General features: G+C 37.8%; 1 protein-coding gene across 7 annotated transcripts in view; it reads right to left on the bottom strand.

The window, feature by feature from the left end:
* The window catches only part of AP2A2 (adaptor related protein complex 2 subunit alpha 2), a 100,908-nt gene that overhangs the window by 58,289 nt on the left and 29,010 nt on the right, over nucleotides 1-13,609 (bottom strand). For all 7 annotated transcript variants that reach the window (XR_012159320.1, XM_073347187.1, XM_073347188.1 and 4 more), the window contains exon 2: nucleotides 12,334-12,402. Coding sequence is in view for 6 of the 7 variants with exons in the window: in XM_073347187.1 (XP_073203288.1) it covers nucleotides 12,334-12,402 (69 nt within the window). In the remaining variant the exon portion in view is untranslated. The remainder of the gene's footprint in view (nucleotides 1-12,333; nucleotides 12,403-13,609) is intronic.

Raw genomic sequence — 13,609 nt, 5'->3', positions numbered from 1 at the left:
AAAAAAATCTATCTAAAGATACATTACAGCTCAAAGATATCTCATCATGGAACAGGGATTATAAATTCTAATTCTATAGTATGAGACAATATATTCATGTAATGTTTAAGAAAAGTTTTGTAAAGGAGTTCCAATAGTTAATGGATTAGGGACCTAATTTTATGAAGTCCACAGGCTTCTGTATAGATTTAGGTTAATTTACCCACCCAATGGGACTCAGTGCTCAGTCTAGAAGATACCATCAGCGATGCTTAGTTTTGCAGTTTTCAAACTGTGCATTTGTGTCTCTAGAGGTAACATGCTTGTTAACAGCAAAAATGTTTTTAAATAAATAAAATAGAGGTGAGAACTAACAAATCTCAACTCTATTGTCCCTCTACAAATTTGTGTACTCAGAGTCAATCCCTCACCTCTCTCTAAGAGTGCAAAGTTTCAAAAAGTTCAATGAATAGAAGATTGTTGGGGGCGGAATAGATCTGGACAAGGAGAAGAAGTCTGGAGATAAATGTGAGAAGCAAGGGACATATGCTTGTTTTGTTAAAATATGTTTGCTGTTGAAGAAAAAAATCCAGAATACTTAACGTTGTTGTTTTAAATAAAACTATTTACAAATGTCTGTCTGGTGACGTTCTCCTTCTAATACAACATGGCAAGAAAATACTCCAAATATTAATGATTAACCTGTTGAACTGGAGACAGTTCACCTCCCAATGACTTCATAAATACCTGCTTCAATTACCTTTAGTAAATGAAATAACCAAACAATCATTCATTAGTTTTACAGCTATATCATAATCTGAAAAGTTTTCAAACTAAATCACTATTTAAAAAAATGTATAGTGTGTACCTTCTAAAAATGAAGTCTACATCTATCTCTGAATTGTCAAGAATATGGATTAAGGTTATAACAACCAACAGGAATACACTTTTATGTAGAGAACCATGATTAAATTGAGTCTTCTTGACTAGTGATTTAAATCATGATTTAAATCAAACTGATTTAAAACAAATCTACCCCGCTATCTACTCATCTTCTACAGGAGGCAACAGAGATGCATATCTGAGGAAGAAGAGTAATTTGTTTTAGGGCTGTCAAGCAATTAAAAAAATTAACCGCGATTAATCTCATTATTAATCAACAATAGAATACCACGTATTTAATTTTTGGGGGATGTTTTCTACATTTTCAAATATATTGATTTCAATTAAAACACAGAATCCAAAGAGTACAGTGCTCAATTTATTTTTAATTACAAATATTTGCACTGTAAATAACAAAAGATAGTATTTTTCAATCCCCACCATTGCAAGTACTGTAGTGCAATCTCTTTATCATGGAAGTTGAACCTACAAATGTAGAATTACGTACAAAAAAATCTGCACTCAAAACCAAAACAATGTAAAACTTTGCAGCCTACAAATCCACTCAGTCCCACTTCTTGTTCAGCCAATTGCTCAGACAAACAAGTTTGTTTACATTACCAGAAGATAATGCTACGTACTTCTTGTTTACATCTGTCACCTGAAAGTGAGAACAGGCATTCCCATGGCCCAGTTGTAGCTGGTGTCGCAAGGTATTTACATGCCAAATGCCCTAAAGATTCTTATGTCCCTTCATGCTTTAACCACCAATTCAGAGGGTATGAGTCCATGCTGATGACAGGTTCTGCTCGATAACGATCCAAAGCAGTGTGGACTGAAGCATGTTCATTTTCATCATCTGAGTCAGATGTCACCAGCAGAAGGTTGATTTTTGGTGGTTTGGGTTCTGTAATTTCCGCATTGGAGTGTTGCTCTTTTAAGACTTCCGAAAGCATGCTCCACACCTCGTCCCTCTCAGATTTTGGAAGGTACTTCAGATTCTTAAACCTTGGGTCAAGGGCTGTAGCTATCTTTAGAAATCTCACATTGGTACCTTCTCTGAGATTTGTCAAATCTGCAGTGAAAGTGTTCTTAAAATGAACAACATGTGCTGGGCCAGGGTAGACAACCTATGGCACGTGTGCCAAAGGCAGCATGCAAGCTGATTTTCAGTGGCACACACTGCCCAGGTCCTGGCCACCGGTCTGAGGAGGCTCTGCATTTTAATTTAATTTTAAATGAAGCTTCTTAAATGTTTTAAAATCCTTATTCACTTTACATACAACAATAGTTTAGTTACATTTTATAGTAAGAGACCCTCTAAAAACATTAAAATATATTACTGGCACGTGAAACCTTAGAGTGAATAAACGAAGACTCGGCACACCACTTCTGAAAGGTTGCTGACCCCTGTGCTAGGCCATCATCCGAGACTGCTATAACATGAAATATATGGCAGAATTTGGGTAAAATAGAGCAGGAGTCATACGATTCTCCCCCAAAGAGTTCAGTCACAAATTTAATTAATGCTTTTTTTTTTTTCTTTTTTAAAAAAAAAAGATCATCCTCAGCATGGAAGCATGTCCTCTGGAATGAAAGCCAAAGCATGAAGGGGCATACGAATGTTTAGCATATCTGGCATGTAAACACCTTATAATGCCAGCTACAAAAGAGCCATGTGAATGCCTGTTCTCACTTTCAGGTGAAATTGTAAATAATAAGCAGACAGCATTATCTCCCGTAAATGTAAACGGATTTCCTTGTCTTAGTTACTTGGCTGAACAAGAAGTAGGACTGAGTAGACTTGTAGGCTCTGAATTTTTACATTGTTTGTGACATAACTGAACTCAAAAACTAACTAAACAAAATCTACATTAGTAAATAGCACTTTCACGATAAAGAGACTGCACTACTGTACTTGTATGAAGTGAACTGAAAATACTATTTCTTTTATCATTTTTACAATGCAAATATTTGTAATCCAAAATAATAATAATATAAAGTGAGCAGTGTAAATGTTGTATTCTGTTTTGTAATTAAAATCAATAAATTTGAAAAGATGAAAAAAATCCAAATATATTTAATAAATTTCACTTGTTATTCTATTGCTTAACAGTTGATTAAAACTGCGATCACGACTAATTTTTTAAATCGTGATTACTTTGAGTTAATCACGTGAGTTAATGGCATTTAAAATTGACAGCCCTAGTTTGTTTCATTTTATATTACAATATAAAATCTAAAATGGATTCCAATACCGAGGACTAAATTGAACTGTGTATAGTTTGTTTAAACAACCTTACTAATACTTAAAATAACAAAGCTGTGTTTAAACTATGTCGTGAGAACTCAACAGCCGCCCCACTTCAAACACACATGCCTGGACACACTTATGTATGCTGAAGAAACCTCAATTTGTGCAACTGAAGTCTCCATCCTAGCACTTACTCTGATTTGTACAGTTTACTGTAGTCTGAAATTGCACAAAGATCCCTTGTACATGATGAATCTCACTACACAAAAAACCAAGTGTTTTAGTGACAAAGCATTATATATTTTCCTCTAACCCCCAACAGCAAGTTCGTATTTTGTTGCTCACAGGAAACAGAAAGCAACAGGAAATGTTTTTCTTCTGATCAGGTTCTCCTCAATGAAAGATATATACATAAGTTTCTGTAACAACTTATGTTTGAAATTCAGCAGAAACAGGAAGGATCCAAAGAATTCTGGTCAGCAGTTTCAACCACAACAAACAGGACAAAAATTACTTCTCTTTCCCTAGAAAACTTGGTGTTCTTGTCATCTGATGGGAATTACTATCCATTGATGAAGTAAATTCCACTGTTGTAAAGAAGGGCAAATTATACTTTCAAATTTCTTCTTGTTTTCTCCCACCACTTCAGAGATTTTAACACCAAATTATAGAGCTGTGCACACACCAATAGGAACTGCAGTTGTGGGTCATGCTTCTCCAACTTCCAGTAACCAACTGGAATGTAAAGATTTCAATTTTATGTTAAGGGGGTAATGGTTTACATTGAGGAGAGAGAAAATGGATGCAAGCACACATGCTGGTGCAAAAAGTTTGCTTGCCAGTTTGTGCAGTTCAGTGATTTAGCTTTAAATTCTGTATGACTTGCTTTTGTGTAGTTAGTACACTAGTTCCAGCAATCCAATGGACCAGCAGATAAGTATTCTGGTTGTAAGCACTCATATCACAGCTTGTAATGTGCTATCTAGTTTTGGTAGCTTCTATGTTCACATCTATAAACTTTAGAGTAATTTATGTACTTCTGCCAGCAAGTGTAGCAGGAATTATAGAAAGGAGCCTAACTGAATAGTTGAAGTGAATAAGCAAAAGTCTCCAGGAGTTATTTTACAATATCAGTTACAAATCCTCAAGTACCTAGCTGCCAGCATACTAGCAGAAGAAAGCTTACTATGATACCTACAAATCAGGAAGTAAAATCAGGATTTAAATATCAGATTACAGTAAAATCTGTTAACCCCCTCCAAGAATGTTTAAATTAAAGTATTTATACTTATGGTCTAAATAAACTCTCTAAAGAAATATTGCTTCAAAAAGCATTAACAGAAAATGTGTGTCAGTCAGTCACCTGTCTGCTAAGATCAGCCTTTGGTATGAACATTTTTGCTTAGACAAAATAAGTATTCATGTTATGCTAATACAAGCAACTTGCTGTTTTATTCCTTAGTATAATCATCGAGCACCTGTCCCGCATCCTCTCCATAGCCCTTTTTTAATCATTTGGTAGAAAGTGCATTATGATGCATCTCTGCACGCAATTTGGGGAAGGGAAGTGACAGGACTTTCAGTTCTGATAAGAAATCAGAACAGACTATTTCAATTACAGGATCTTTCAATAGCACAAGTTAAACCACAAACATTTGAAGGATAAAAATGAAGCATCTTAGGCTAGAGTGTCTGAGCTTTGGTAGAGGAACAGTTTAGTGAGTTATCAGAGCAGGCAACTGGGATTTAGAACTCTTCTTTTCTTTCCCCAGCTCTACCACTGACTTACTACACTGAGAAGACAGACACAGTTTGCCTGTAGAATCAGCATATAGCTGGCATCTGAGACTGGTGTTTCACAGCTTCAGGGTTTAAAGAGTGCTTTGAGATCTTCAGATTAAAGTGATTTATTAACCCAGTAATTTCCTTAAGAAGCAGTCAGGTAAAGAGTCTCATTAAAATTGCTAGTACTCATATCTTCACAGCCATGCTTACAATTTACCACTGGGGGAAAAAAGGCACAATGTTTCTAGATATTTAAATAAAAGGGCTACACTAGAATTTTCTTTCAAGACAAAGACCCCTAGATTTCAGTCTTTACACACCAACATTAATTGTGTCCTTGGCCTGTATTTTGTTTTGATTTGTTTCAAACACTCTGTTGTACACAACAGTCAAGGAAGCCCCAATCCTAGTGGCCAAGTTTCCTTGTACTGAAAAATCCAAGTCCATATTTAGCATAGACCCTTAACCACTGGGAAATTCCAACACACTGGGGGAAGGGCTTCCCGAGACTGACATAAAGGCACTGCTAGAGCCCAGGTCTATGCACTTGGGCTGCCTGGGCTCCACCAGCTGGGTACGGAAGTTCCCTTTTTTCTAAAGATCTCCATGCCATGGCATGCAGTGGGATGGGAACAGTCACAGAACGCGAGTCTGGGGCCAGCGTGCCACCCTTGAGAAATAGCCACAAGGAATTCTTCACTCATTCCTACAAGATAATTACAAAAGAACTCATGATGGGTCCATTGGGTTGGGGAAGAGTAGGAGTGAAAGCCAGAGTACTGCAGCTATGTGGGCCAATAGAGTCTGAGGCTGCAGAGCAATGAGGAGGATAACTGGATTTGAGCTACGCCAGAGCAGGTAGTCAAAGGTGTGCTAGGAATATAACACTAAACTGCAGAGAGGGAAAAAATAAAGGCAGCCGCCAGCATTGCTTTCTAGTACCACTCTCTGCCCACCCCCAGCTCTGCTATCAGTAAGCTCTGCATTGTTCGAAAGGCTGCCCTCAGGCAATTTACACAGTATCCAACAAGTAAGCATCTCACCTTAACTTTCTCCCTACAGCACCAATATTTCCAATCGGATTAGTTAACTGGAACTAGCTGGCAATTAACTCAATTTACATCAACCAAAATTCTAGTCTAGCCAGAGCATTTGTAAACACAGTCTGGAACAGGTTTCAGAGTAGCAGTCATGTTAGTCTGTATCCGCAAAAAGAAAAGGAGTACTTGTGGCACCTGAGAGACTAACACGTTTATTTGAGCATAAGCTTTCGTGAGCTACAGCATCCAATGAAGTGAGCTGTAGCTCACGAAAGCTTATGCTCAAATAAACGTGTTAGTCTCTCAGGTGCCACAAGTACTCCTTTTCATTTAGACTGGGACAGTAGTATGCCCCAAGAACTCCTGTATTTCCAACTACCATACAAATCACATTTCATCTCTTACTATCACAATGCAGAATATCAGATTATACTGTGAAGATAAAGTAATTCTCTCTCTAATTAAAATATGATTCTAGGTTGAAAATTAAGCAAGAAAAAGTACACATGGTAAGCTAACTGGAGAGAGGCTTTTCTGCAGTGAACACACAAGTCACACAGAACATTAAACAAAGCATAGGCAGAGCACACAGTAATACTTAGTCATGTTTGCGCAAACTTTTGTTATAACCTTGGCTTTGATGCATTATACTTTTGACAAATTACTCAGGCTGGAATTCAGAGTGAAATCCTAGCCCTCAGGCTGAATTTTTTCATGTTGGTGGCTAGAACTTGTTAGTCTTAAATCTTCCTAAATAGCTAAAAAATCATCATAATGCGTAGGCACAAGGAAACAGGAGTAAGGTATCACGGGCAACCTAAATTCTAGTATTTCTTAATTTTTAAGCACTTGACTTTGTAACACAGAAAAGAGTTCTTTAGCTTATGTAGTTTGCTTTTGTTTTTAAAAAAGGGATGAAGATTAAAAACAAGTTATGTGATCTATAAGAATCTCATTATGCATCAGCAAGGATTGAACCCTGAACACTCAGCACTGCAACACAGCTGGTGTTACAGAGCTACCTATGTTAGCTGGAGAAGGTCATTTTCCATGGGGGGTGGGGGGGCGGCAAGGAGAGAGAGAAAGGGAAGGGAAGGGGACGGGACTCTGTCAGGCCACTTACTAGGCCTGAAGGAGCATGGACCAACTCTCCCCAGAAAGTGGAGGAGTGCCTTCCCCATTTTCACTTTTCAGGGGGGTTATGGGCCACTGGAGCTATGTGCAAATCCAGAGGGATTTTCAGAGAAGCCCAGCAAGACGCTTGCTCCACACTACAGTCCCAAGACAGGCTACCTGCTCCCAGGGCTCCCAATGCAGTGTGTACTGCTGCTTTGGTGGTGGTGGTGGTGGTATGAGCCCAGCTTCTAATTATAATGTGTATATTCAGTAATTGTCAGCAAAATTTGTTCAGCATTCTTACAAAAGCAGAGAAATTGTAGTTTCCAGAAGTTTGCATTCAGATTTGGCTAAAACTGTAATATCATTTGAAAGAAAAGGCTTTGGGCCATTTTTCTCACTGCTACAGGGCACTCACTGGAAACAATGGAAGTGCTCGATCTTCTGAGAAAAGGTCACAGGGACCTTTTATAATGAAAGCATTTGGCAACTTAAATATGGGGGAGCTAATAGTAATCCCTATAATAAAAGGGTGCTGCATACATTATTTGCAAAACAACTTTTCTGTACTGGTACACAGTTAAGCCATTATGCATTCTCTAAGGCCATGACTACACTATCACTTATAGCAGCAAAACTTATGTCGCTCAGGAGTGTGGGGGAAAAAAAGAAAAAAAACCAGCCCCCTGAACAACATAAGTTTCGCCGACATAAATGGTAGCGTGCACAGCCTTATGCCTCCCACCAACATAACTACTGCCGCTCGTGGAGGTGGTTTCATTATCTCGACGGGAGCACTCTCATCAGCACAAAGCGGCTACACAAGCGATCTTACAGTGCCGCAGCTGCATTGGAACAGCTAGGCCTCTGCATGCTTACAGCAGCACAAGTCACCAAGTACTTAATGGCTACCAATTTTGCCTCCAGTTACGACCCTACCAGTGTTTAAAATATGTTGCTTTATAAAGGATTTGAACACTTTGTACACAATATTGGATATACTATATTCAGCCAGTTCAAAATTCTTAATTGGGGTCTTGGGACAGATTTCAGTGTGTTTAAAAAAAAAGACAAGACAGGTGATCAAATAGATGCTAGAATGACAGTAGGATTTTTTCCCTCCAGATATGGAAAGCTGCCAAGCAAGGGCAGAGGCACAACCAAGAGAGGAGAATATACAAAAGGGAAATGTAGTTTATTGACCTGTGAAATAAAGAGCTGTAAAGAAGAAGGACACAACAAGCAGCACGGGATGCTAAAAAAACGTAGCAAAGAGAGATAGTGAAATAAAGCAAGCACACAATTTAGGTCTGTGAAGTTTATTTCACTGGAAGATGTACCACCAATTTTGGCTTGGGGAGACAACAGGTTACTGCTAATGGGAACAGAGTCAAATTGCTCCTTAACATTGGGCGTATAAGCAGATCTAATGACCAAGTAAAAGTGCCACAGTGATGATAAAGATTTTAAGAATTTTAAGCCCTGTTCCACAGCAACATTCACTTATCTATGTTCCCCTCCCTCAATTAACAAGCTCCGCTTTCAGAATAAAAGACACTTTTGTCAACCAGCAGAAAATGTCTCTGAGGAGGGGAGATTACAATGTATAAATAATATGGATCAGGGCTAGCTGAAGGCAACTCCAGTGAAGACTGCACAACTCAAGTTAATTTTAGAAAGCCACTTCTGTTCAATGTTTGGGAAATGCCAACATGAAAAACCTATAACAGCAACAAGAGGAAGGCTTAACATTTGATGAATACTTACAAATTTTGGCTCCATACAAGCAGCTGTGGAACTACAACTTGCCTACAAATAGCTTTTAAAAAACACACACACACAAGCCCCAATGCTCACGCTTTCCTGGCAAGTCACTAATATTTTCCTCAATCTGCACAGAAATATGGCAGATTTTTAAGAAGCTGTTATTAGGGAAAGGAGAGAGTTGCAGCCCCAAAAAATCTTCAACTGAGGAAAAGTCAGCTTTACAAGGGAAGGGGTTTTTAAAATAAGGAATTCAACACATTAACATTCTGGAATTGTAAATGTTTATGTAATGACCTTCAATGCTTATGACTCAGTGGAATTCTACTAGCAGAAAGCAGCCGTACTAACAAAGCGTAATCTGGTACCCTGCAAAGCGTACAGTTATCCCATATGGTATCTATTTACATATGCTCTAAGTTTTTCATTTGTTAAAAAAAGTCAGTTATGTAGAGAAAAGTGGGGGTTGGGACCCAGCTTCAAATATCAAAACAGCAACTTTTAAATTCTCATTCTTGTGATTAAACAAGCTTGCAAGGAGTAACAATGTAGGATTTTGAATGCCACTCTTGAAAAAAAAAAAATCAGTCAAATTAACTTGAGCTTTGTGGGTAATTGGCTTATTTCTGAAGACTTGCATTTATGTGGCTCCATGACAAAGAATATGAAAATAATTTGTAATATGTTTGTAAATTTCACCTATAGATTTAGTCTTCTGCAGGAAACACTGATTTGGCCAGAAAGTCTAACATTTTGATAAAAACTCTTGACTAGCTCTAAAAGAAACTGAGGACATTTCTTATTTCTTAGAAAGTGGAGATACTTAAGTGAGCCTCTAGCCCTAAAGCAGAAGTCTCTCCTTTCAATGTACAGGATATTCCAGGGTCCGAATAGTACCATTGTAAACATGCTAAAAATAGATCTTTGAACTAGGAGGAGAATGAAGGCCAAGCACACTGACTAGAGCTAGTTTTCCAGCCACATAAGGAGATATCAGGTTCTTGAACTCTATGGCCCACACGGGATGACAGATAAAGAAGGATGTGTTTGGAATGAAGGATAGATAATCTGAAAGAAGTTACCATGCCTGACGCAATGGTTCTGACATGAGACTGGGGCCCATAAATAGCAGGTGGACTGTTCAGCTGGCAGTGTACAGTAGAGAGTAGAGATGGTGGCAGCCTGTGGCCCATACTGGAAATAGAGTAAGCATGTAAAAGTATGTCTAGCTCATTGGTAGAAGGTTAGTAGGGATACATGATCAGAATAGGTGCTGAGTGGATTTTAGAACCATGATTTGAGTTCTAATTTGCGTTTTAAAATGTTGGAATAGTTAAAAATTTAAGAGACACACTAATCTTAACTTAACGATAATTAAGTAGAGTCAAAATTTAATATTTTAAAAATAACTTGTTAGGGAAAATTTGGCCATTGATTAGCACTGTGTTACATATTTCGGTATTAGCAACAAGCATGAGCCAACACCATATGTCTGATAACCATGTCTGCAGAAGCTGGGGTGAAGAGCTGAGAAGATGTACATTAATGTGACTTTTCCAGAAATGGCACAAATAGAACTGGATGAGATTACATCAGCAATATGGTGGGCTACGCAAAACCTCACATCAAACAGAATTTACGCCAACACTAAACAGATTGTCAAAGAACTGAATAAGCCAAGCATCCAACCATGCTATCTGGACTGTATAACCTAGTAATTATATGAAGTTCAGAACATACTTCTATTACCCTGTCATTATCTGCACAGAACCTGCTGCAAGTCAGTTTGTAAAGTGGCTATTAGGACAATACCAAGGATTTACAAGGGGGAGAAATACAATCATGAACACTCAGAGCCTTGCCTACACACCATTCTGTACCTGCATCAACACCACCATAACCAGTGCTATGGCAGACTATGGTAGTATTACTGCAGACAAGGTTCAAAGCATAAGTATAAGACTGTTTAGCCAAGTCTACAGAAACACCACCCATTATCAACAATTGTAGACAATGCTTAGCTCCATTCTGGCTCTGGCTCCAATTATACCGATATCCTTTGCCTCTAGGTCTGAGCACGTACAGAACATATTAGCATTGATAAAAAGGTTTGATGCTCTAATATAATACAATCTTGTGACTGTCACTTCTCATTGAAGAAAATTATTGCACTGATGTACTGTCACTGCAGTTTTCAGAGTAACAGCCATGTTACTCCTTTTCTTTTTGCAAATACAGACTACTTGTGGCACCTTAGAGACTAACCAATTTATCTGAGCATAAGCTTTCGTGAGCTGTAGCTCACGAAAGCTTATGCTCAGATAAATTGGTTAGTCTCTAAGGTGCCACAAATGCTCAGATAAATTGGTTAGTCTCTAAGGTGCCACAAGTACTCCTTTTCTTTTTGCCTAGACACTTGTTTCTTCAAAAGAAGTCTGTTAATTCGCATGTCAACTAGAGTCTGCTTGCTCCCCAACATGCTTTACTAACAAGATGCTTCATGTCCAGAGACTTTGCCTGATAAAACAACCCAGCTAAACAAATCTGAAGTCCACTGCTTTTACAGTTTTAAACACACCAAAACTTTGGACTATTGCAAGGTTATCAAGAGAGCAGAGCCCAGAAGTGCTGTAGCTACTAAGTTTGAAATATACTGCAGGCAGTAAAATGTGCACACCAGGATCTCCTGGCTATTCACTGAGGCCTGCGGCATATGAAAATTCTATGCTGGGAGCACACTGGTGCTTTTCATCAACAAAACTTTTGTTGTTCGAGGGGGGCGTTTTTAAGACAAACCTTAAGTGAACAAGTGATTACTCTGATTAGAAATAGCACTATTTTTGACAGAGAATGAAAGACTTTTGGGAGCTTTTGAGAAAAGCCTTAAGAACAGGTTTACCATATAGTAAATTCGGAGATGCAGACAACTTTCACACTGCATTAGGAAATGGCAGCAGCCACTAGCAACTCCACAAACCACACACTTAAATTCAGAACGTTTAGGAACCTTGGATGAGATTACAATTATAGGTATATATGATGTATTAAATATATACTCAAGGTATAGTTTTAACACTACATAGCATGGAAGCTAAGTGTTCTCTAGCCTTCACTTTATAAGAATGCTTAGTATTGCTCATGTTTTATTACTATATTAAAATTTAAAACTGCTTATGTTGAACCTAATTTTAGAAGTTCCATTAAAAGTTCATTGATGGACCTATCCTCCGTGAATTTATCTAGTTCTTTTTTGAACCCTGTTCTAGTCTTGGCCTTCACAACATCTTCTGGCAAGGAATTCCACAGGCTGACAGACCATTTAGAATGGACAATTGCTCAGTTTTCAGTATTATATTTTGACAGATGACACTAGCATTTTGCTCACTTGAGACCAGAATAAGGAAGAAAAATGAAAAAAGACAAAGAAAGAAAACGATCACATGATGAGATGAGAGAATGGAGTATAGGGTAAAAGACAAGGTAAAGATCTGAAGGTACTTAAAATACGCTTACCTTTAAATTTTGACCGAATGTTTGCTAGTTCTTTGTTTATCCTCTTTATCTCGGCTTCTTTGCTTTTGCCTGAAATCAAAAGAATTTACATCAAGGTTCAGCATTTCAAACAGCTCCTAATTTGTCTATAATTCTTTCAGCACAGTTTTTTCAATTCACCACTCATTAAAAGTGGAGGCACTGGAAGAACCTTCCCCCCCCCCTGAGCAACAAAAGACTACAGAGTGAACACCAAGTGTAGTACATTAACATCTTCTGGGGAAATGGAAAGCCTTTTTTTCTTTTTTAATTAAAAAGGCTTATCACCCTGCTCTCCCACATTAAAATGTCCGGAGAACAAAGTTTTAAAGTATTTGACAAATAGCCAAAAGTTTAAAAAAATAAAAAGTCTGATTTTTAACCTATTACTTAGAAGAAAAATCATGCATGGCATAATTTTCAAAATAAGTCAGTGCTTTCTAAAGGTTTACCTATGGTTTATTTGCATATATCTTTCATGTGTGTGCTGCTCTTTTACAAAAAAAGGGGAGGGGGGAGGAAAGGAGATAAGACATGTAAGGAATAGAAAAATGAAACCGTAAAAAACAAATTGGAGTGTGAACTCCAGGATACATATAACAAAACTTTTAACTCAATTTTAAAATCTAGTCAATAGTTTGATTTTGCCCTCTGAACTCTCCCTGAACAATTCAGTTACCAAACAATTGCCGTCTTAAAACCTTCTACCATTACTCCTGAAGTTTAAATGGTTTAAGTGGCCATTAATGATCAGTAGGCTTGCGTGCCCTTTCTTTTGATCAAACATTTATACCATAAATAAATAAATAAGATTTAAAGTTCCTTACAGTCTAATTACACTACAAGTTCATGAGTTTGCTCTACTATCCTTGGAGCTTGCACAGCATTTTTCTGCTCTGCATCAGCCTACTTGCTTAATGAGAACAGGAATAAAGAACTTTAAAAAGGAGCATGTTGATGATGAGCCAATATACTACTTGCCTACAAAAGCAGCAAGGCATAGATGTGAGAGGACTTGCATTTACACACTAGCAATAGGAAACTGCTCTACCAGCTGTCAAAGGAGTGTTTAGCTTTCATTTTGTAATGCTTTTTTTTTTTTTTTTTTAAAAGGAGCTAGGAGTCAAGTATTTTCTCCTTAGAGGAGAAAAAAAATACACACAGACATTCAGAGGAAGTGGCTGTGTTTTGACATTTAGGTGATGATACATTTGCCTACCCCAAACAAAATAATTTAAGCTTCACAAACAAGTAACTT

The sequence above is a fragment of the Lepidochelys kempii genome, chromosome 6 (assembly GCF_965140265.1).
Source record: "Lepidochelys kempii isolate rLepKem1 chromosome 6, rLepKem1.hap2, whole genome shotgun sequence".
Taxonomy (NCBI): domain Eukaryota; kingdom Metazoa; phylum Chordata; order Testudines; family Cheloniidae; genus Lepidochelys; species Lepidochelys kempii.
The sequence above is the reverse complement of the archived record's forward strand: the minus strand, read 5'-3'. Positions and strand labels throughout refer to the sequence as shown.